The sequence below is a fragment of the Spea bombifrons genome, chromosome 4 (genome assembly GCF_027358695.1).
Source record: "Spea bombifrons isolate aSpeBom1 chromosome 4, aSpeBom1.2.pri, whole genome shotgun sequence".
NCBI classification, from domain to species: Eukaryota; Metazoa; Chordata; class Amphibia; order Anura; family Pelobatidae; genus Spea; species Spea bombifrons.
In genome coordinates this window covers 71,485,740-71,508,947 of record NC_071090.1, presented here as the reverse complement: position 1 = coordinate 71,508,947, position 23,208 = coordinate 71,485,740, and the positions used below count along the sequence as shown (strand labels likewise).

Here is a 23,208-nt window from a genome sequence, read left to right as displayed (position 1 = left end):
CCCCTAGGGGCAGCGCAGAGGCATGGCATTATATCCCGGTGTTCTGCCTTCGTATTTTCTAGTGGCTCTGTACTATGTCAGCAATGCTTCTACACCTCGCTCTTTCCAGATGGATGGCATGTTAGCAGGTCATTTGCACGGACCACTACTAATAGCACTAAGGCACTCCTTGCTAAGCTTTTCAGTTTCCACAGGATACATTCTTGCTTGGGTCCCCATTGATTATATTGCTTTTTGGAAGTCCCTGCTCTATAGCTTTGTATATTTATAGTTATGCATGCATGGAAATCATTTTCCAGCTCTTGTAACTGTTGTAAAATGAATTTATCCATTATAGTAATAATAAAACTGGTAAAATGCTTGCCTGAGTTGTTTTGATGTACAGATAAAATCAAAGAATTTCAGTCAACTCAACATCAAAGAAACATCAAACATGGAGTAGAGACGTGTAAGCAATAGAAAGCCAACAAAGTGGAAAATATTGTTAATAACAAAGCTCAGACACTTCAGAGGGGTAATATGAAAGAAACTGGTACAAAGCACTGAAGTCTTCCATAGAAACTAAAGGTAATATAAAATCTGAAAATGGGGCATATTTATAAAGCCCAACAGCAGAAGATTTTGCTCACAGAAGCAATTTCTTTGACACAGGTATCCCAATTCTTGTAGAAGAATATACTGCCTTCTATGGGTGGTAATTTACACAAGAAATGTACAATTTACATTTAAATTGTTAAAACCAAAGCAATGTTAAAATCTGTTTTTATTTTATTGTACACATTACAATTTGTAAGTATTTACAAATATCAGTATTTCGCCTGAGCTCTAAGTGCTTTTGATGCTTTGGTCCATTAAAATAAAACCAGAAAAAACCCTACATATAACCTGGAACAGGGAACCAAGTATTTCTTTAATATGCTGAGTGGTACAGGGTGAGCCAAGAATGTATTTTCAGTGGATTAAGACAACACTTGCCGAAAACCAATCCTCAAAGATTTTCCATAGTTTCTATATTGTCTGCATCAACACCTTTCCTGCTCCAAGATGTTTATTTAAAGAGCTCACTGTTCCATATGCAAACGGAGAAAGTACTGTAGCATCTATATTTTCAGTCATCCTACCAAGAATTTCATGTTAACTGCCTTCAAAAATACTTGAAAATTCTTATGTAGCAAACTTCCCTTAAAGGACAGCAAGCGTAACAAAATGTATAGTTCAAACAACGCACAAGAAAAGTTTTCCATTCCAATTTCTAGGACTAAATGTTGAAATTGCTGGGTGTTTTTAGGCTTATTTTCTTTTTCAAGAAACAATCATTCTTAATATGTCTCGATGCTTACTCTTGTGTGTTCTGTCTCGTGCTGCATTCTTTGGAAATTATGTGTAATAAGGTGCAATGTTGTAAACAGAAGCAGGCTTGCACCAGGCAACAATGGAGTTCCTTTTAGTAGACGTGCCTCCACCAAGCTGATAAATAATTCCATTTAAACAACCACTATAAAGTGTAAAGAGCTTTTCTGTGATCAGTTTTATTTAAAGATGCTATCCCACTGTGCTGAACACTTTACTCAGCACAATGCTAACAGCATTGCAAAACTTAATTCCTTATAGTACTGTAGGATGCCTAAACCTTTCCAAGAAACTTTTAGTTTTTGTTTGTTTTGTTTTAGATTTTATCATGCTTGTATTCGCTGGTAAAGTTCTTTTACATTTTATTCTACAGACATTTACTTCCCTTCTAGTAATATTGTGCCAAATAACTCTGTTTTACCTTCACAGAAAGTGTCAGGTGTCTATAATCACATTTTGCGCAAGAGCTGTCAATTTCCTAATAGTCCTTTTGTACAAAAATGCATCTCAAAATCACAAAGTACAAGGTATTGAAAGAGGAGCCGTCCCATAGCCCCACATCCCTTATCATCTTTTTCCACCAGCCCACCACCTACTCCCATCTTGTGCTCGCAGGGCAGCACTCTTTTCCTCAGGTGAAAAATGCAGGACAGCCAACAGTGCACTCAGTGTATGCTGTCGCCCTCGCGGGTCTGGGAGGGTCAAAAATCCGAATAAAACATTTTTTAGATATTCCAGATTGGCCCCTTCTCTTCTTTTGTCACGCAGTGCTTTCTCCACTTGCTCCCGTAAATTGTGTGTCTCCTCGCCTTGCTCAGCTAACCGTTCCTGCATACTCTGCAATTCTGCCTCAAGTTCATGTTTCCTGCGCCGCAGATTTCCAATTTCTGCTTCTTTACGGGACAGTTGCTCTGCATACACAAGAAAAGATGAGGAGTTGCTCTGGGGAAGCTCAAGACCATTGTCCAATGGGTCTGGCTTTGAGGGCAGAATGACTGCAGGCACTTTGGCTTCTCTTAGCCTTTCTAGCTCCTGTTCCTTCTCATTAAGCACTGCCATCACTCGTTCTCTATGCTGCCTTAATTCCTCCTCCAGTCGTGCCATATTTTCCCAACCCTCCCTCCTCACTGCCTCCAGCTCCTGCCGGTGAGACTGGGTTAAAAGTGACAATTCTTTGCGAGCATTCTCCATTTCTGCTTTGTGTTTGTTCGCTGCTTCCTCTGCTGAAAGTCTCAGCGAGACATATTTTTCTTTCAGTTCTGCCATCTGCTTTCTGCCAGCCTCTAGCTCACCTTCCTTTGTCCCTTTGGTCCTCAGAACGCCTTGTGCTCGTGCCTTGTAACGTTCAAACTCCTCCTTCAGTTGCTGAAGTTCTTGCTGGTAGAAGATAGCAGTTGCCCGCTGCTCCACACTATCTTCAGCATCCTCACCTGTGGCAGGTTTAACAGTTTCTGGAGTAGGGTTCAGGCAGGTAGCCATCGCTAGAGTCCTGTTCTCAGTCTCTAGCTGAGAAAGTCGCTCACGCAGTTTCCGGATGGTGAGCTGATCCCTCTGTTTGGAGGTCTCAGTAGCTCCCAGGAGCTCAGACATCTCAGACACCTGAGACTCAAGAGAACGAATCCGTTGCTCTTCCTGCAGTAAGCGCTGTAGATTCTGCTGCTCCTCATCTAGCCTCTGAACAGAGGGAGAGAAAATACAAAGGATTAAACACCAGTAATAGAAAGTAACAAAGGTTATAAAAAAAAAGGTAGGATCATGGGGAGAATAATAAAGATAAAGGAGGGCAAATTACTGAATGAATTGAATAGCAACAAGAGAGCATGAAGGTAAAAAACACAATGAAGAGCTGACACCATTTCTAATAATCAATAATTCTTTAGCAACCTGCAGTGTACTCGGCACTGGACTGGTAAAGCCATGGAGATGCCTTTACCACAATGATCACAGTGCACATCCATTCTAACGATTCTGTATTAATAAAATAAAATCGAACCCCCTAACAATGCCACCATGACATTATCATGGGTTCCATCTAGTTTCAGGAGAGATCCCAGAGGTCTAGAGAAAACCAGATGAATAATTAAAAACTATTGTAGCTTTATTTATTTTATGTACACAGGGCTATATTTATGAAGGCAAATTCCAATGCAAAAATTCATAAATGAGAACCCACCGTGAAAACCACAGGACTGTTCGGGCTGATTGCTCTAAATTTTGGTGATCGCCCTATATTTAGCATATTGCACCATCATTGCTCCTTGTAACTAAATCCTAAAGAGTCTGAAACGTTTTATTTTCAAGTCTAAATTAACACATTATGCCGACATGTCCACAAAATATAAAATGAGGAACCAAATTACTTGAGAGATCTGAGCAACTAAGTAAAGAAAGTAAAATGCATTTTTGTTGTGTAGTTCATTCCAAAAAAAAAATCACCTTTCTCCTCTCCTCCTGCAGCAGAGCCTCCATTTCTTCCTTCATCCTGCACAGCTCTCCTTGTAGCTCCACAACCACAGGATTGGGCTCTTTTCTTTGCTTCCTTACTTCCAGTAACTCCTTCTTCAGCTCCTCCGATTCCTTGCGCAGCTTCCTCCACTGCTCGTCTGCTGCATCCGCCCGCAGAGACAGCTCAGATCTTTTTGCCAGCTCCTGTCTGGCCTCCTCCAGCCGGAGCTCAGCCTCCTGCCTACTGTCTCGTTCTCCTTGTACAAGACGCTGCAGCTCTTTCAGCATTGCTGCATGGTCTGTCTGTTCCTGTGCACGATCATGCTGCTGGCTTATCAGTCTGGCCTTGGTCTCAGCCAACTGATCCTGGAGGTTCTGGATCTCAGCCCGCAGACCACTGTGCTCCCCTTCCATTCTCTGCATTACATCCTCCATTTCCTGCTTAGACTTCTTCTTGTCTGCCAGGTAGGAGGCCTCCATTCGTGATTTTTCTTGTGTTACTGTGGCCAGGGCACTGGAAGAAAAAAATACCGTATATGCTGACTCAGATATGACCATATAACAGTATATAACTATATTAGTCCCAAAGAACATAGGATTATATCTTGATACCCAATGAATCCATAACAAAATATTTCTTCTCATGTAATTGAAATGTATTGCTGGCATTGGATACTACTGTACTTTAATAAGCATGCTTTATGTGCAAGAAAGAAACACCTTGTTAAATCACTGCAGCATACTGTCCTCCACGATTCCCCTTTTTAGCTTGGTCAAACCAGCTAATCACTGAAAAAAAGGAGCCCCAACTGAGATCAACGGAGCTCTTTCTGTACTTCTGCACTGGGGTCTCGTTAGATCCCCCTGGAAATCTCACTCAGGCAAGCACTGCAAGAAGGCTGAAGTTGTCTGTGCGTGCATACTGCTGAGCAAGAGATGCAGTTGTCCAAACACACCTCCCAAAGGCAAGGAGCTGGGAGGACAGGGAAAAATTCAACAGAAGCTCCACTTGCAGTCTTGCAAACAGTGCTGGCGTGTCCTACTGTCCATGCGCAAGCAGTATACATAAGGTGACCAGTGTCCACAATTTAGCTTATAATTCCCTCACTTCACTTTGAAAGGCTAACACTTGCACTTCCTCCAGGAAGAAGGTCTGAGCTGGCTCTGCATAATTCAATAGCCAAGGAGAAAATACCACTGATCCGAATGCATTAAGCAGGGCTAACTAAGCTCGTTCAGCAGTGAAGTCATGACAGCATATACACCACCTTAATGATCTCTAAAGCATTAGGTGAACAGGTTTTATGCTCTCCTGATTACTATAAAGGGTGTGGCAAATGCATCTTCTGGCCAAATTTTAGCAATCCACTCTTAGCTCCGGAAAGCAAGTTATAATCACACAGTAAGCATTTTACCTGGTTAGCGTTGCCAGCTGGTTCTTGAGCTGCACCATCCTTCGATCAGTCTCTCCAGAAGATGCTAGACCTCCCTCTCCACTGGCTGTGCTAACCCCACTCTCAGAACCACTAGCTTCTTCTGTACCCCCACCGCTTCCTTGTGCAGCAGATTCAGGTCTCTCATCCTCGCTGGTTTCTCCCCCTCTGGCACTGGGTACACTGCCTGCTGTATCCACACTGTCTTCACTGTGTGTGGAACGCTGGTCATCATGGGGCTCCTCAGGCTCTGAAACCAGGGATCCCGGTTCTTGAGAGGTGGACAGGACACGCAGACTCGCTTCCAGGGCGTCCTTCTCTTTTAGAAGGCTTTTGTATGCCCGCACAACATCTTTTAAACGTGTCTGATACTGCTGTAGCTGCTTACGCTGACTCTCCACCAACTCCTGTAGCTCCTTCTTACTAGGGCCTCCTCCAAAATTCATCCCCAGCTTCTCCATGATAAGGAATCAACTTCTTACCCTACATGTGAACAAAGACGGGCTATGAGTAAAAGAGTGCAACATAAACAAAAAAAAAATCAGGATTAAGGAGATGATGTATAACAAAAATCTGAACGATCAAAGGGAACACCGCACTAGAAACATGCAATTATAGCAATATGGATGAGGGCAATAAAATATATACAGGAGGCTTATAAGTGAATGTTTTTAGAACACAAAGATAATCTGAATAAACATAATACAGAGGCCTAAAAATGAAAATTAAGACTAACAAAGTTTTTGTCATTCATGTTGATGATATAGTATAGGAGACGTAGTTGTAAAAACGAAAAAACTTTAGTGCAAGGCACAGACATATAAAGAAATATTTAAATGTCATGGCCTCTTACATATGTTTTGTGGCAGTTGACTTGCAGGGTGTTAATGTTCTTATAATAATTCACGACAGGTGCCATATAACCGTGGAGAACCGTATAAGGAACGATTTGGTTAGACAAGGAGCTTTGCAATCATAGCCTCAACGTGTTGCTATTTGAATCATTTTCACATGGGCCCCTCGCTCTGTATAACACAGACTACTTTGAATGAGGCGGAACATGCCCACGTATATGTGACGCCTGCTTGCAGACACATTCTTCCCTCCTTCGTTATGCTTGTGAAGTGGCATCGATCCTCATCAAAGGAAACACTATCCCTATCGCGAGCGGCGGAAATGCACCGGTCAGTAAGAGCTTAAAACAGCCAAGAGTGTATAAATGATCCCACTTTTCTTTAATGAAGATAGATATATATATATATATATATATATATAACACTTTACGTGCGTTTTCATCCTAAACTTACCCACCACCCACGTATGCCATAAGACGGTACCAGACAAGCACTCTCCGGCGCAGCCTGTGACGTGTCTACAGCCCATCAGCTGACCTCTTTCCAGGATCCTGCTCCGGTATAACCTACTTCCGGTAACTTTGCTGAGGGGTGTAGGAAGATGGCCTCCGTGGCTTCCGGTAGAGCTGGACGCTCCCTGGATGCAATGAAGAAGTGTATCAAAATCATAGAACGCTTCATAAAGTTTTGGTGTGACGATATATTTAATGAACCGCACATCCTCTCAAGCGTTATAATACCAGCCCTTAGTCTCCAGTCCCCCCCCATCTCTGCGTGGGTACTAGGAAATTATTATGAGGGAGCTTGTCTATGAAACATGTCTACGTGTAAAAACTCTTTTGGGGCATGTATAATGCATTAGTGCCCATTGCTGATCTGTAGCGTTGCATATATTTATACATCTCATGTAAAAGGTAATGACTCTCTAAGTTATACACCATAATTAATGCCAATGATGAAAATAATAACATATACGTGAATTTCAGTGCCAGGTTCTGACCATAAAAATGCTACCCAATCTTTTACGTTACGCCATTTTATAAACGAGTCACACTGCTTTATTTTTGGTCTAATTGATATTATTTTACAGCAAGAAAGAGCCGGTAACTAGAAAAGCACAAAGTAGTACCGGCATCATCCAGATAAAAAGTCAAGCTTTATCATCACATCATGAAGCCGGTCTTTGCGTTCTCCGCATACAATGTGTTTGTATTTGTTCACAAGTAATACGTTCATTTGTCATTTTTACGTAAAGCTAAATAAAAGACCACAGCCTTTTTATCCAAATTGAAGTTTGTTTTTATTCAGTATTCGATTACTAATATGTTTATTATCGTGTTTAGTGATTATGGTTTCATATATCCCTTACAACCACATGCATACATCCCTTTATCATAATAATAGTAGGATATGCTGTTGGGTAACTGCTGTTGGGACCAAACTATGTTGTTGGTTGCAAAATTGCCTAACAAGGTATACCTTAAACAAATTTTAATGAAGTGTAACTTTTCTCAATGAAACTAGTAATGGCGCATGCACGCTGTTGGCCCATGTGTGGAGGGGAGACATATTTGTGAGAGGTAGATTTGTGGATAGGCGTGATCTGGGCTGACTTATCCACCTCTCTGTTACATGCTACTCATAGTTGTGAAATTGGTTGTGTTTAGGTAGCCTACCCTTGAACGCCTGCTCTGCTAAATGAAAAACCTTTGGAACTAAATACTGCATTAGACACATCATTTCAAGGGCTGCTGAACGCCTAAACCGTCTCCAGAAGTAATGATCGATTTATATATCACCAGCATATTCTGCAGCGCCGTACAACAGGCAAGCAGGACACAGCAAGTAGCACCTCAAATAATTTGGATTCACAGAAAAGAAAAGCTGACAAGCACCCATCTACAATTCTTTTAATAATTTTGGGCTGTTACAGCTTGTTGTCATGGAAATGAAAATGCTTTTTTATTGGGATTTTTTTTTTAACAATATAAGTGACCTATCTGCTGACCTCCTAACATTTCTCCTCTTTTAAAATATACTTTCCTGTTGTACTTTGTTGTTCATGTAGAAGAGCTGATGCCCTTATTGGAACTCACGTTTTTTACTTGGCTTGAGCGGGCCCAGACCAGCAGCTAGTCACGTGTACATCATTTATCAGCTGCTGGCCTTAAAGCGACAGAGCAGATTTTAGTCCCCTATCCGTCATTGGCCTTTAACAACAAACAATGCTGGCCAACCGCAGGAGCTTGGCGCCACATAGAATATGCTTGCGATACGTGTCTAGTTGCTGTCTTGTGGGACTGGACCAGGCCTTCGGCTGGAGCTGTCACAATCCTAATCAATACTAATTCTATTTTAGCGAAATGAGTATTTAACTTGTCGTTTACTGTACTGGCATGTGGAGGGCAGCACTGCTGAGTATATTGCGCCTACACATGAGTGAGCTGGGCAGCCGGCACCGGGGGTCCCAATGCGTTCCACTTTGGTATCAGGAATAAGTCAATTGGCTGTCACCCTCTATAATATTAAAGGGTTTAGAAATACAGAAGAAGAAAAAAGGGAACGGTTTCATTAAATACTATATTATATGGCGTTTAATAATTGATAGGCACGCCCGTTAGAGCTAAACCTCATACACATAACTCGCACCAAAGCCCTTCGTGAACCTCCCGCCAACCAGAAACCGCTTCAGAGCCTCCTCGGCCTGGAAATTGCGCGCACACGTGTGGACGTGGCGCTCTCTAACCAACAGACGAGCAGCATCCACCTACGCGACGTCACTCAACCAATCAGCATTCCGCAACAAGCGATGCCAACAAGCAGAGACCGGGTACCGAGGTGATGTAAGCGCACAGAGACACGCCCACTCCGACGTCGCGCTGCTTCCGGTGTCGGCGTGTTAGGGGAAGTCGGGCGGAGCCGAGTGGAAACTCAGAGAAAGATAACGGTAAGCGAATTGTGTGTGGATTTTAGTATGCGGTTTAATCTTATGTGTTTTCTGCGCGCACTGGCGGTCTTTGTATGTTTATAGCACTGTTTTATGTTAGTGTAAAGTTCATTCATGAACTGTATATGCACATATACGCACATATACGGATGAAATATTCAAGCACAATAATACATAATATAACCTGGAGCTACAATGTCGCATTGTACGTTTCCCGGCACCTCGGTGTGGCCGTTCCATTCATATACCTGGTAATACAGTTCTTTGAGTGGCGCTCATGAAGCGATTAACTCTTTAAGTTGCTTCCGAGTAGAACGCATTTGATATCACTTTGTCACCTTATATACAATTATATATATAATTAGGTTTTCCTGATGCTTTTTCCTGTTGAGCCATGAGATTTCTACATTGCTACCCCACCCCATTGAACAGTGAACACTGTAACACCCATTAAATACCCATTGGAGAGAGTTATGTGTCTCCAGGGGCCACTGATTTTCTCCCTTGAGAATATGACTTCAAGGAAGGAATGCTTCCATTTCCCATGATTTCTTTGTCGTATTTTGACTGGTTAAATAACAGCAATGCGAGTCTCATTATGAAGTGTTAGTGGAGGTGGAATAATGACTTTATAAACTACCCTTATTATTCTAGAACACATTTATTTTCTCTTAACAGCGGTATCGAGTTAAAATCACGGTGGTTTGATTTCAGATAGAACATGTTAAATGTGACAATGTCATGAGCCACAATGTTCAGCGTGTAACCTTATATAGTTTAACATTTTTTTCCTACAAGGTAACGTAATCAAGAAATGGACATCCGTCAGTTGTTGCTGTGCCTCTCTCTGTGGGTGGCTTGTAGTCTGAGCAAGCCCACGGAGAAGAAGGACCGGGTCCACCATGACCCTCAACTAAGCAACAAGGTCCATGATGATTCCCAGAGCTTTGACTATGACCACGATGCCTTTCTGGGAGCTGAGGAAGCCAAATCATTTGACCAGCTGACACCTGAAGAAAGCAAAGAGAGACTGGGGTATGACCTTGGAGAGCCTTTTGATCTGTTTGTGTGTCTGTTTTGTTTAACTTAAGGTTCACTACTTATTACTATCCAGTGAAATATCTATATTATATTATATTCTGTATACCTTTTTTCAGGCTAGTACCCCACTGAGAAACCACATTCTCTAGTTTGCTTGCATTGTAGTTTTGTTCAGAAGACTACACATCTCTTAATGAGTTTGCCAAAGTTTTATAATGCCCCCGTTGGCTTAGAGGATCGTCTGCATCGCTAAATATTAAAAGACTATAATAAAAGTGCTGCTAATTTAGTAGTGTGGGGTTGCCTTGTAGAAAGTACTTGCTGGAAACTAATCCGATGCAGAGGAATGTTTTGTTTTTTCTTTAATCATGTGAGCAGGTTTTGGCTTCCGTATGAAAGAAGCGTTTACCAGTAAATATTGTTTACTGCCATCATATACACTTATTTATGTCAGCGCACCGTGCAATGCATTTGTAATGGGAAGCTGATAAATCGGGTTTAACAATTACTGGTATTCAGTGTTATCATGAAGTGTTTGCTATTGTTGAGATCATCTGGGTGGAGATGGTGAGACGATCCATGGGGAAAGAAGGAATGTTGCGAATCAGACTTTCATGAATTTATAGTTGACAGAAAGCAGAAAGGTTACTGTACAGCCTTTCTGCTGCTGCAGAACATCTTGAATTTGTCACTTCTAAAGAGGTTCTATTGCAGCTTTTGAACTAATATTGCTGCCTATTTTTGTGTGCATCTGTTGCAGTATCTTGCTCGCTGTGACAACACTTTCTCAGGTTTAACACTATTATTATTATTGATTGGCTGTTTCACTTAAAAGTTTGAAAATTTGCAATTCCTATCAGGTCCTTTAAACATCAATCTTTACCATCCCTTCACGTCATCCACCGTCTGCTTTATCTTCTCTGCTCTGCTCTGTGTAAACATTACCTCTAAGCTGTTTTTGCTCTGGTTAATGGTGTGTATTTCTGCATGGTAAAATGTTTAATGCCGCCATCGTACAGAAATGAAACAGCTCTTCAGTTAATTTCTACCAGTCTCTGATTTCTATTCTTTCATTATAGTGAAATATCAAGATATGCAAAAATAAGATATTCCACCCTGATGTAAAGGGGCTCTAACGAAAGGAAAACAGACCCGTTTTCTATTCTACTTGCTTCTTCTCCACTAACATTGCAACCTGCTCTCATTTTATGGCGTTGCTTTAGTATTGCTATTACACGGAGGTCAGTGAGTTGCGAGATTGTCATCGCAGTAACAAGAATGCACATAGACGCAGGCTTTACCTAATGTTACCTAATGATCTGGTTAGAAGTACACTGCTTAAAGTATAACAGACATTTAGTAAAGAAAACAATTGGATAAAGCAGAATGTTATGAAGTGTGGTGTCTACCTTCCTTTAGATACGATGTTATATACACTGATAAGTAGTATTTTGTAGGGCTGCAACTAACGATTATTTTAATAATCGATTAATCGGCCGATTATTTGTTCGATTAATCGGATAAAAAAACAACAATATTTAATAATTTAATGAAATGCCCTGCACCCACCCTCACTCTGCCCCATCAGTTTCCCACCCGGCTCTCTCTCTCTCTCTCTCTCTCTCTCTCTCTCTCTCTCTCTCTCTCTCTCTCTCTCTCTCCGTACCTCCGTTACCACATCGTTCCACTTACAACGTTCAACCGCAAAACTTTATTCAAATCTTCATCGTTCACGCACGTCACATCCGTCATTACGTAACTTCAAGCAGACGGACACTACAGAGCTCTGCAGCAGAAACGGGGGAACGCTGGCGGAGGTAAGTGAAAGGAGCCGAGCGCTCCAACGACGAATCCATCACTCGATTAATCGATAACGGAAATCGTCGACAACGATTCCCGTTATCGATTATTATCGATTTTATCGATTTGTTGTTTCAGGACTAGTATTTTGATAGCACTCTTAATAAACGTGTGTGTTAGTTTGTGTGTACTTGCATACGGTGACATATTTCTACATCCTTAAGGAAGCGCACAAGCTTTCCAAGTTCTCTATACAGAAAGCGCCCTGTTGTGCATCATACACATGGTGTCAGTTTTTGTGTAGATTAAATCATGTGTACACACTGAGAAAACAGGGCTTCAGATTAATCTGTAGTTATATCTGTATATACCTTTTTCACACACAAACAGAGATCTTGGAAATATATAACATCTATAGTCATTTTGAAGTAATTGCCCTCAATGTACAATAGAGCTTTGCTAACAACTGTCTCATCTGCTGTGCCGTCTGTAGATGGTTCCCTTCTAATTTATTTTGCATATTTTGTCTTTCTCTGGCGGGTGTCCATGGTGGGCCCCACAGAAAGATTGTTGGTAAGATTGATGCAGACAAGGACGGGCTTGTAACAGTGGAGGAGCTAAGGGATTGGATTAAATTTGCCCAGAAGAGATGGATTTACGAGGACGTAGAACGGCAGTGGAAAGGCCACGACCTCAATGGGGACAACCTGGTGTCCTGGGAGGAATATAAAAATGCCACCTACGGTTACATACTCGGTAGGTGCAAAATGTCCTTTCCCCATCTTCACGCCTACCGTTTTTTCTTTATAGAATCATTGTAGGTAAGATAGACTTGGATAAGGATGGGTTTGTGACGGATGGGGAGCTAACTGCATGGATCAAGAAGGCTCAGAAGAAGTATGTGTATGACAACGTGGAACGTCAGTGGCACGAGTTTGACATGAACCAGGATGGAGTCGTATCATGGGATGAATACAGAAATGTCACCTATGGCACATACCTGGGTAAGGGAGGAGTCGCCAAGGCCAGCGACGGAAAGAGTACAGCATCTGGCTGACATGGACCAGTAACTTTACATTTTCTCACAGTGGAAAACTGCATGTGTTCATGTAATGCACAGTACGATATTTTATAGCTATTTGTGCCCTTACATGCCTGAATTTCCCTGCTTCTTTATTTTCGGTGAGCCTTATAAGACACTTTTAAGGTCCATAGAAAATGTAAACATTGTGTGTCAGTTTGTGTGTTGATGAATGTAATGTGCACAAACCGAGAAAAAAGGACACCTTCAGATTAAGTTAAGTCTGTCGAAAAACTGTATCAAAGGCATATAACTGAGTGCAAGAATTATATTTCAGGCCCAAGGAGTCTGTTTTTATGGTTTTATTTTTTATATTTACTAAATAATCATTTGTTTAATTGAGTCTTTGAGTGTTTTTTATTGCTTTGTTAATTTGTTTGAAACTGTGTACCATAAATGTAAACAATATAAGTGAAGCAATATTTTATTGTGTTTTCGATTCTGCTGTTTTTCCAACACATCACCGTTTACAACTCCATTGAAGAACCTAATGACCCAGTAATCACGTTTGCTTTCCTTTATCAGATGATCCTGATCCCGACAACAGCTTTAACTACAACCAGATGATGGTGAGAGATGAGAGGCGTTTTAAAATGGCGGACAAGGATGGTGATCTCATTGCTACAAAAGAGGAATTCACTGCTTTCCTGCATCCGGAGGAGTATGACTACATGAAGGACATTGTGGTTTTGGTATGTTCTTCACACAGGCAATGTCTTGGCCCATACTGGCAAACGCCACACAAACCCTTGACTCTCTTGACACAGAAGAACTACATTCACAATCTCATGGTTAAATGGGTGCACAAATGTAACCATGTTAAAAACAAAAACATACAGTGCTCAGTTCCACATCTTAAATAGATAAAAGATACAATAGTTAGGGCGCACAGCTTTCCTTATGTGTATTGACCAATGCACACCAGTGTCAGACAGCATATGACATGAGAAAAGGACATTATCTGTAATTAGGGCTGAGAGAGTTTTCACAGCACCAAAGAGAACTCCCCCCATCCCCAAACTTGTCAGTACACCTTTTATTGGGGTTGTCACTTCAAAGCCAAAAACAGTAGCACAAGTTATGTACATGCATTGTTTTTTATTCTAAATCATCTTGAATTTATTTTGTAAACCTCGAATTGTGTGCATAAAATGTGTAAAGCATTAATACGCTTAAAATTAGTCTGGGTTGTTTTGTGTCTCATCTGCTATCTTTGTTCACTGCACAGGAAACCATGGAAGATATTGATAAAAACGGAGATGGAGTCATAGACCTTGATGAGTACATAGGTACATAATACATTGCTCTCTGTTCACCTATCCAGTTGCGCTTTGCTGGTGTTGTATTGGACTATCAATGTACTGTTAATATAGGTTTTTTTGTTTTCGATGGTACCTAGAATTGTAGACTTTGTGGTTTATCAGCAATTTTTCTTGCTTCTGCAAAGGGCTTGGCATGTTGCTTCAAGTAGATTGGTTCAACTAATTGGTTTCCTTTTTGAATGCAGTGTAAATCATTTATGCCTGGCATAGTTATTCTAAAAATCCTTACAGTCTTAGTTTGCTGAATAGCCCACACAACAAAACCATTGGTCCCATCGCAGTTCCTTGGGGTCTTCATAAGCAGTGTAATGTTGTACTAATATTATTTTTTTGTAACACAAGGGCTACCTCCCTGCATTTATACAGCGTTATAGTTATTATTCTGTGTCCACAGGTGATATGTATAACCATGATGGTGATGCAGATGAGCCAGAGTGGGTGAAAACTGAGAGAGAACAGTTTGTGGAATTCAGAGACAAGAATCGTGATGGCAAAATGGACAAAGAGGAGACCAAGGACTGGATATTACCCTCTGACTACGACCATGCAGAGGCTGAGGCTCGCCATCTTGTATATGAGTCTGACCAAAACAAGGTAAACATACAGAGAAACCGGAAAAGGGAGCTTGTTTGTAATCATGCTTCAGATATTATTTGGAAGACAAACCCACACCTGTACTTTGTTCCTCATCCCCCGGTTTATCTTCCTTGGTGAGAGGGCTTCTTTGGAGAGCCAGAATAGTTTGGGTTACAGAGATGTTTAACAACACCTAGATATTTGTATTTAAATTGTGAAAACTATAAAAAGAACATTTAATCACAAATAGTGTAATTCCCAATCTTTCCTTACATTGCTGTGATGCACTGTAATCCTGGACCAGTTCTGACTTCTAACAGAAGTACTGTCTGGTCCATTATCAAAGGGTACAAAATCATACAGAGCTGAATGCAGTTATTCAGCAAGTATTGCAATTTTGTGTTTCTCTGTTGAATATATTAACGAGCATAAAAACTGTGTAAGGCAGATAAAATGTGTTCTCTTTCCAAAAAATGTATATTTTAATACATGTTGAGTGCCACCTCCCGTGGATGTTTCATAATTGCATAGTTTAACACCGTTTATCAGCCTGCGTTTTTTTCAATTTTGCATTTAGTATTTTTATTTTAGGTTAAATAGGTATTTTACTTATGAAAATTGGTTGTTGTAACCCCCTCAGATTGTGTAGTGCGTTTTAGGCAAAACCTCTGTTTATTGGTTATGATGGTTTCTTTCACTTTAGTTTATTCACTAAAGGGAGAGTTTAATAAATAATCCAATGGGTGAGGAGATTTTGCCGTAATCTCACTGATTTATCTATACATTATATAGGGCCAGGCAAGCTCTTCCTGCAATAGATGCTTACTAGGGTATACTGATACAACTCTCTTGCAAGCTCCACTTCCAGCTCTCCCTTTAGTGAATAGACCTGCATGGGTTCTTTGGAATTTTTCTGATAAGTGGGAATTAAGAAAGCATGATGGTTTAGAGTAATTGGAGTACAGATGCTTGGAACCCTGCTCCATTTAATACTGCTCTAGTCCACTTCATATTTTTGTAATTATCTGTGCAGTGTCTTCTCTGCTGACAGCGCATTTTCTTTTCTTACCAGGACGGGAAGCTGACACGGGAAGAAATAGTTGATAAATATGATTTATTTGTGGGCAGCCAAGCTACAGACTTCGGGGAAGCTCTTGTCAGACACGATGAATTCTAAGTGACACAGCCATTGCCACATCCCCCCTCTCCTTCACATGGACGAGTGGATGAAACAGCAATTTAATCGAGAACAAAAGTAATTTATTCTAAATGGACGTTACAGTCTAAGAGACAACAGAGGAAATGCAGACAATTTTCTGAATTCCCTGGGTGTGATATTTGGCAAGCATTTTTTTTCTAGGATCCTGGCTGCCATGGCATCACCTCGGCCGTGTCCTTTTCACTAAAATGGTTAGAGATCGTATAAGATGACATGCACTTTACTGTGCTAGTATTAATGTCATAATGCCAGTGGTGACTTCACTGGTCAACAAAACCGAGGTTCACATAAATGCAGTGGATCCTCGGTCTTCCTCGTGTCCCATGTTCACAGTGCAACGTTGGTGTGCCTCGGTTGTGCTTTTGAGAAAAGTACCCAATTTGCTTTTAAAGAAAACAAACCTTATTGGATGCTTGTGTGCATTTAAGTGATAATGTCTCAGAAATGTATTTGCGTGAGCCCATCTGTTTGCCTTATCTGTGAGCCTCCATGTATAACTAGACTGGAAGAATCCGGTTGGCCATTTTTCCAGTTAATTTGCTGCCTATTTCTACATTTAGTATTTTATTTTTAGTATGTAATTTGCAGTTTAAACATTTAGTAGTATCACAGTAGTTCACTATTGGTCACCTAGTTCATTTCATCTTTACAAACCCATGTTTGTGTCAGAGTTTGCGTGTAAATACATCCTACTGTGGAGGAGCTGAGTGAATAGAGGGTTTTTGTTTTATTTCCAAACTTGTTTATGCCATATCAGTCCCTGTTTGCTGAATAATAGCACAAGTAGAATATAAATTGCCTTTACGTTCAAAGTTTCAGAAACCAGAAATTCCCTTAGTTATTTGTAATCTGTTCTTAATCATATGCATTTATTCATTGAGTCTTCTGTTTTTAACGAATCTTCCAGGTTTTTGAAGCAGGTAGTTTAATGGTGATTGTGGAGATGGGTGTTTCGATCAAGTATTGTGTATCGTATGTGAGGATGAGGGAAATACACTGTATACACTACTGCTTCTTAATACCTCTTTTAATGTTCTCATGCAGCCTTTAACATTTCAAACATTTTATATGATTGCCTTCTGGGCCCAAACTGTTGAAGCCAATCAGCTGTGAAGAACTGACCTACAACATTTACAAGTGGTTCCATTCATGGAAGTTCTCAATTCTCTGTGTTTTTTTAGTTTTTAAAATACTCTACACCTCTCACTGAATAAGTTCCTCTGAGGCAACTGAGAATCTTATTAATTACCAGTTACTGCTGTATCCAGGTGGAGGGGGCACTAAATCATATGAAAACAGTATTGATATTTCATCCTGTACCACAAGTAGCTGTTTTTCCATTTTAAATGAGGCAACAATAGCTTGAAGCTGTCATATGTCAGTTCTATACAATAAAAACTAACTTGTATATGCAGGTTACAGATGCATTAGTATTTGTAATATACTTCTTGTGTATATCACTGGGAGCAGCCATCTTATCTCAGTTTACAGGACTTGAATGTGTTTCCTTTTGCTGAAGTTACAAGTAGGAACGCTGAGGGTAGGAGGAGAGGAAAGGAAAGCACATCAGGGCAGTGAACAAATATCCTTTTGATACCGATCCCTTTTAACTTAAACCAGTCCGGTGATTATAAAAACAATAAGCCCAACACATAGCTTGTTTTTAATCGGGGAATGTGGTCATGCTATACGCTGCTGTAACTGCATTTCAGCTGATTGTGGAAATTTATATTGCCTTATTAGTTGTAAAGTCTTTTGAAAGTTTCCGCTGTACTTTTTTGTGGACCTACACATTTGTAAGCTAAAAAACCTCAATGTGTGCAGTCTTTAAGTTTGGTACATCTTATTTAGATTAAAAAATGATGCAACACAGATTGGCACATTTGTCCATAAGTTCAAGTTGTGTAAGGTATTGAACTCATCCAAATGTCTCTAATGCATGAATCTGGTATTTTTTTTTTATTATTAAAGTTAGATATTAATACATGTAACAATTAAGAGGTAGATCATATCGGTTATATTAAAGTGCCACGTGCCCATCCATGTCTGTATCCAAAATCAAATACCCTTCTCACTGTAGGATGTCCATTCACCAAATTCTCATTTAAAATACTTTATAGTTTTACTAAAAGTTCCTCTTCGTATTCAAATTCCATGTAACACATTTTTTAAACACTACTTGTTTTGTATAATAATGCGTCTTGGTGCGCACCCAATAAAATGTTTAATAACAATGGCTTTGTTTTATTTTCACTCAATGAGGAAGTTATTTTTGGTAATGTATTTAAGAAATATGTTTTCACTGCTTGATGTGTCCTGATCATGTCTCTTCTGCCATTTCATATCTATTAAAGCATAGCTTGTACTGCATTGACTAGAATAAGAATGCAACATGTCTGCTAGAAGTATACATATAAATGCTTCCAGGTTTTACTAGAGTAAGAGTTGAAACAAATCTTCTTTTTCTAAGTAACAGTAACTTCAGAAACCCTCCACGATTCAGCATTAAGCTGATCTCATCTTGTTTACAGCAGAAAGCCGAGAGCAAGGAAATTGCATGAGCATAGAGGGGCTCTGATGAGCCTCAACTTGCGTTTATTTACAAAAGGTGACACTCTGCTTATCATTCATTTAATTGGATATGATGGCAAGAGTCTTCATCTGCTGAGCTTCCCACTTTTAAGTGCTCTTCTTTTATTAATGGTGGGGTTCAAAATCATATTAAGACGGAGTATTAGTTTTAATTACCCAGAAAAGGTAATACCAATCACTTTAAGTTGGTTTGATTGTTGCAAGCGTAGTTTTCCATCTAGGTATATATTGCCCGATGCCTGATGTTTTCCATAAATTATGGACCCATTCTACACTGAAATACCCGTATAGTATTAATATGAAATAAGGGACAATTTATTGATACATCTTGTAATGTGCAAAGAGGAATTACTTTGGAGATTTTATTACACATATATATAAATATATAGATATACTGTCAACGCCAAATGGGAGAGATTTGAAGGATCTTCTCACCTGAGCACAGAATATATACCCTGGGTGGGACTGAGTGTAACAAAGTTTGGCATAACCTGCTATTCTGTGCTCTTCTTTAATAAGAAGTGGTATTCTCTTCCAATGCAGCTCTTGTAATGATAAACAATACATTGGTTTGGGTTATTAAAACAATGCTATTCACTTGTCTGATGAAAGCTTAAAACCGATAAATTGATCAAAGTTGTCCAGTGTCTGCAGAATTCTACCTTCCAGATGTCCAGTATAATCCAACAGAGTATCCTCAAACAACAGGGTCACTATAGGCATGTTATGAATCCTGGAGGTAAGGAGAAACCAATTGTTGAAGGTGTCATTTTTAGGTTGGTGACGGGCTGACCTGGTTTGTGGACACTGTGGACACTTCAGTTTTTTGACTGGAGCTTGATAACGATGAATCGTCTGTCATGGGTCTCCCACACACAGTCTCCATGATGCATGCCCGAAACTGGTAAAAAGAAGTGAGAGCTCAGTAAGTGGATGGTGCAGTGAGCATGTTGTCTTAAGACAGCTCATACATTTTTGATGTCACGTTAATACATATGCTGTGTGCCCAGTGCCCTATGGCTGCTCCTAATATCTAAAGCCTGTAAATCTGTAAATGTTTGTCAAAAAGCAATTCACCTGTTTGTTCATGAAGGAATAAATAATGGGGTTGTAGACACAAGAGCTCTTAGAGAAGAAAGCAGGAATGGTGACAAGACGGAGGTCTAGACCATGGTTGCGGTTGGTCACCATGTACATGGCCATTGCAGCATAAGGGACGTAACACAGACAGAATGACCCAATCATAACAATGACCATGCGGGACACTTCCCGCTCTGCCTTCTGGGTGCTGGCAGATTCCTGCTGTTGTGCTGCCACCTGCAAACAATATCACAAAATAAGGGCAATGAATGTTTACCCTGAGAAATAAAAACACAATGCTGTAACGGTTAGAACTTGTAGTGTAGGGACCAGGTCCAGAGGAAATGTCACACGTTTATCAATCAGTAAACATGAGACTCGTGTGATTGTTGCCCTGTGCCAGCCTGCCATTGGGCAGCTAAAAAGCATTTAGTAAAGGTAAGTTGGAAAATTACATCTAACCTATGGCTTTCTGTAGTGCATATAATGGGGGGGATTTATTAAATTAAGAAAATTTGCATGACAAATGCTGCTAGAAGAAACATTTTGGTAATTTCCAGCATGTATTGAAGATAGTGAGTATGGCTTATTTTAATCTCTTTTCTGATACAGTTATCTGTTTTGTTTAACCTGTATGCAAAAAAGTTGGGCTCGTCCGGGATTTGAACCCGGGACCTCTCGCACCCAAAGCGAGAATCATACCCCTAGACCAACGAGCCGCTTGTAGAGGCTGGTTGGGAAAATATGTTCAATGAGTTGCTGACCAATTGCCCCTATATCATATACCGGTATATATATTTATGTTACACGTTACATACATTTATGGACGATTAGATGTATTTAATGTCCAATCAAAGAGTTAGTTATACAGGAGTTATAACGGAATCAACTAAATAAATGCACTGGGTGAGAATATACCTTCATCTACACAAAAAACAACTGCCAGATCCTTTTATCTGCTCTTGACTGATCGCCTACATTTTGCTGCATTGTTCTTATGTTAACATTTATTTTCGTGAAAAATCAGGGCTCGTCCGGGATTTGAACCCGGGACCTCTCGCACCCTAAGCGAGAATCATACCCCTAGACCAACGAGCCGTACATACCTAGCCCACCAGATCACATTTTGTAATGTGCACTGCACGGATTCCCCTCAAAATTGGCATTTGTCATAACAGAATTATTCTGTGATTTCTGAACAATAGGTCACTTTCATGGCATACAGGCAGTGTACTTGTGAATATGACCAGAAATTCTATTCCCTGGCTAGCTAAAAGATCTGGAAGAAAAAATGCTCCTAGACAGTTTATTCCCTTTACATTAATTCTCCTCAGCCTTCATTAATTTAATGTGTTGGGGTTCCAGTAACTTACCGCCCGCAGCGCCCCCAGAAGCTGAGCATATGAGAAGCAGATCAAAGACAGGGGCATGAGGAAGCAGAAAATAAATATGAACCAAGTGTAATATTCACTGCGATACTTGGTGCCCACAGTGTACCAGTCCGGACCGCAGGAGCACTGCAAGCCTTCCGGGATGTACCTGGTGGGAGAAAAATAATTATTGGGGTTAGGGGAGCCTGAAAGGGAGATTATGGTTTAATTTATGAGAAACGAGTAAAATAAAAGTTATTGCGGGAAAAACGGAATGCAGGCACTGCTGAGATTCGAACTCAGGATCTCCTGTTTACTAGACAGGCGCTTTAACCAACTAAGCCACAGCGCCCTGCATGTGGAATCTGCTTCTCGCAGATGTGGTGTGTGTGCTGCCTGCTACTGTGTGTTAAAGCGCTCTGCCCAAACAAGTGTTTGTGTGAAAATATATCACTGAAAACAAGCAACAAAGACTAACGGACAGGAAATTCAACATGTGAACAGCAGAGGAGGGTTAGCAATTGTTTGCTGGGCTGTACAAATTACAGTTTGTTTGCCTTTATTGTTCTTGCAGTTCCTTATGTAACCACCAAGTTGTACAGTGCATTGACCCAAATTACCTGCTCCAGCCAAAGAATGGAGGAAGGGCCACTCCAACCCCAATAATCCAAGTGGTGAACACCACAGTCAGAGCATGTTTAGAGCTGAAATGGAAACTGCCCACTGGTTTGCAGATAACAATGTATCTTTCAAAGGCTAAGAACGCCAAGGACCAGCCGATAACCAAACCTGAGGAGTAAACAAAGAAAAAGAACAACATATGATTTTCTAGGTGCTGCTTCACCAAATGCACATATGTAGGAAAACTCAGACATGTCAGTTCTTGGAATAGCTTTGTGTTTTTTCCCAAATGTGCAGCTATCGAAAAACATTTTATGAGGTAAAATATACATATATATTTTAGAAACTTTTAAACCCTGAAGCAGTTTTTTTTCAATGCGGAACAGTAAATGTAAATCTGTATTCCAATAAGGCATAAGAACAGAACTTACCTGTAAGAGAGCCCACAAACCCTTCCAGGGCACACACAGTCTTTCCAAATATGAAATAACCTTGAGAGCTGGACACAAAAACTGTGAATATGGAAAACACAGACATGATGAACCCAGCCAAAGCAATATTTACCAGTACATAATTCAGTGGTTGTCGTAGCTTCTTGTATTTAACTGTCACCACAAGCACAATGGTATTCAGTGGTGTGCCAACTATTAACACAAAGCCCATAAAGACTGTCTGAAGGTAAAATGCCCATTTCGGGGCTACGTGATATTGAGGCCCATCCCATGGACCCACACTGGATATATTTTTAAAGAGGTAAAATTCTTCTTCTTCCAACATCCCACCCCCTCTCTGGACAAAATGCTATCCCCGGTTAGCCTTTCTGGACCATTATATAGGACCACTGCTCAAAGCAATCCTTTTAATAGCTCATTGGGATCAGACAATAATCTTGTTCAGATTAAATGCTCAGACCAACCCTCTCCAGTTATGTTCTTAGTGCAAAGAACTTGTAAATGCAGATAATGTTACCACCACAGCCAATACATTATATTTCTTATACATACTTATAAATTCCTACACGCCACTAAACGCCCACATAATATCTCCTTTGCTTATTCCTTCATAGTATTATTTCATAGCACTAATTCTCCTCTCAACCTGAGGAAGATGTGGCCCGTGAGCCACATCTGATCATGGATTGGCAATATTTAGTCCTGTTTAGCAGAGTGATGGAGTAATACTTGGTAGGTAATATGCTAAATGTGCACTATCCAGCCCAGTCCTAAACAACTTTACCAAAGGGGGCATTTATACGTATGTATAAGAAATATAATGTATTGGCTGTGGTGGTAACATTATCTGCATTTACAAGTAAGCACATAAAAGGATCCGGTCAGGTGTGTAAATGCTTCTTATAGATCTCTGGACACCAAACTACAACTTCAATTAACCCACATGAAAAGACTTCTTCAAATCAGAACAGTCAAGTGCAATTGACCCCTTGACCCCGCTTCCCTGCTGCTGACAAACCCAAGGA

At 40.4% G+C, this 23,208-nt stretch overlaps 3 protein-coding genes and 3 non-coding genes across 8 annotated transcripts; 1 reads left to right on the top strand and 5 right to left on the bottom strand.

Annotated features, from left to right (window-relative positions):
* Nucleotides 1-1,679: 1,679 nt before the first annotated feature.
* Nucleotides 1,680-6,628, bottom strand: GCC1 (GRIP and coiled-coil domain containing 1). Of its 2 annotated transcripts, none has more exons than XM_053464978.1 (4): nt 6,540-6,628; nt 5,211-5,711; nt 3,787-4,309; nt 1,680-3,024 (listed from the first exon to the last, which is right to left on the bottom strand). In XM_053464978.1, exons 2-4 carry the CDS (start codon nt 5,687-5,689, stop codon nt 1,918-1,920), a joined length of 2,109 nt encoding a protein of 702 aa, XP_053320953.1. In that variant the 5' UTR covers nt 5,690-5,711; nt 6,540-6,628; the 3' UTR covers nt 1,680-1,917. The 2 variants fall into 2 exon arrangements, with proteins under 2 accessions (XP_053320953.1, XP_053320954.1); XM_053464979.1 differs by having other exon boundaries at nt 6,536-6,596.
* A 2,296-nt stretch (nt 6,629-8,924) lies between these two features.
* Nucleotides 8,925-18,302, top strand: CALU (calumenin). Of its 2 annotated transcripts, none has more exons than XM_053462570.1 (7): nt 8,925-9,029; nt 9,828-10,064; nt 12,681-12,874; nt 13,477-13,643; nt 14,180-14,240; nt 14,668-14,867; nt 15,922-18,302. In XM_053462570.1, the coding sequence occupies exons 2-7, from the start codon at nt 9,844-9,846 to the stop codon at nt 16,024-16,026; spliced, it is 948 nt and encodes a 315-aa protein (XP_053318545.1). In that variant the 5' UTR covers nt 8,925-9,029; nt 9,828-9,843; the 3' UTR covers nt 16,027-18,302. The 2 variants fall into 2 exon arrangements, with proteins under 2 accessions (XP_053318545.1, XP_053318546.1); XM_053462571.1 differs by lacking the exon at nt 12,681-12,874 and adding an exon at nt 12,433-12,626.
* Nucleotides 18,303-18,994: 692 nt separating this feature from the next.
* OPN1SW (opsin 1, short wave sensitive) lies at nt 18,995-22,508 on the bottom strand. The gene is made up of 5 exons (XM_053463017.1): nt 22,163-22,508; nt 21,731-21,899; nt 21,114-21,279; nt 19,738-19,977; nt 18,995-19,561 (listed from the first exon to the last, which is right to left on the bottom strand). The coding sequence occupies exons 1-5, from the start codon at nt 22,506-22,508 to the stop codon at nt 19,433-19,435; spliced, it is 1,050 nt and encodes a 349-aa protein (XP_053318992.1). The 3' UTR covers nt 18,995-19,432.
* On the bottom strand, nt 20,388-20,459 carry TRNAP-UGG (transfer RNA proline (anticodon UGG)). Its single transcript has one exon. It is a non-coding gene; the product is annotated as a tRNA-Pro (tRNA).
* TRNAP-AGG (transfer RNA proline (anticodon AGG)) lies at nt 20,767-20,838 on the bottom strand. Its single transcript has one exon. It is a non-coding gene; the product is annotated as a tRNA-Pro (tRNA).
* TRNAT-AGU (transfer RNA threonine (anticodon AGU)) lies at nt 21,389-21,462 on the bottom strand. The gene has a single exon. It is a non-coding gene; the product is annotated as a tRNA-Thr (tRNA).
* Nucleotides 22,509-23,208: the final 700 nt, after the last annotated feature.

Excerpts from the sequence above, each read along its gene's own strand:
- OPN1SW (XM_053463017.1), bottom strand. The coding sequence starts at position 22,508 with ATGTTGGAAGAAGAAGAATTTTACCTCTTTAAAAATATATCCAGTGTG. Across the intron at positions 21,900-22,162 it reads GTTTGTGGGCTCTCTTACAG|GTTTGGTTATCGGCTGGTCC; the intron begins GTAAGTTCTGTT and ends TTTACTCCTCAG. Across the intron at positions 19,978-21,113 it reads TTCTGGGGGCGCTGCGGGCG|GTGGCAGCACAACAGCAGGA; the intron begins GTAAGTTACTGG and ends TATTGTTTGCAG.
- GCC1 (XM_053464978.1), bottom strand. The coding sequence starts at position 5,689 with ATGGAGAAGCTGGGGATGAATTTTGGAGGAGGCCCTAGTAAGAAGGAG. Across the intron at positions 4,310-5,210 it reads CAGCTGGCAACGCTAACCAG|TGCCCTGGCCACAGTAACAC; the intron begins GTAAAATGCTTA and ends TTTTTCTTCCAG. Across the intron at positions 3,025-3,786 it reads TGCAGGAGGAGAGGAGAAAG|AGGCTAGATGAGGAGCAGCA; the intron begins GTGATTTTTTTT and ends CCCTCTGTTCAG.
- CALU (XM_053462570.1), top strand. The coding sequence starts at position 9,844 with ATGGACATCCGTCAGTTGTTGCTGTGCCTCTCTCTGTGGGTGGCTTGT. Across the intron at positions 14,241-14,667 it reads AGACCTTGATGAGTACATAG|GTGATATGTATAACCATGAT; the intron begins GTACATAATACA and ends CTGTGTCCACAG. Across the intron at positions 14,868-15,921 it reads ATGAGTCTGACCAAAACAAG|GACGGGAAGCTGACACGGGA; the intron begins GTAAACATACAG and ends TTTTCTTACCAG.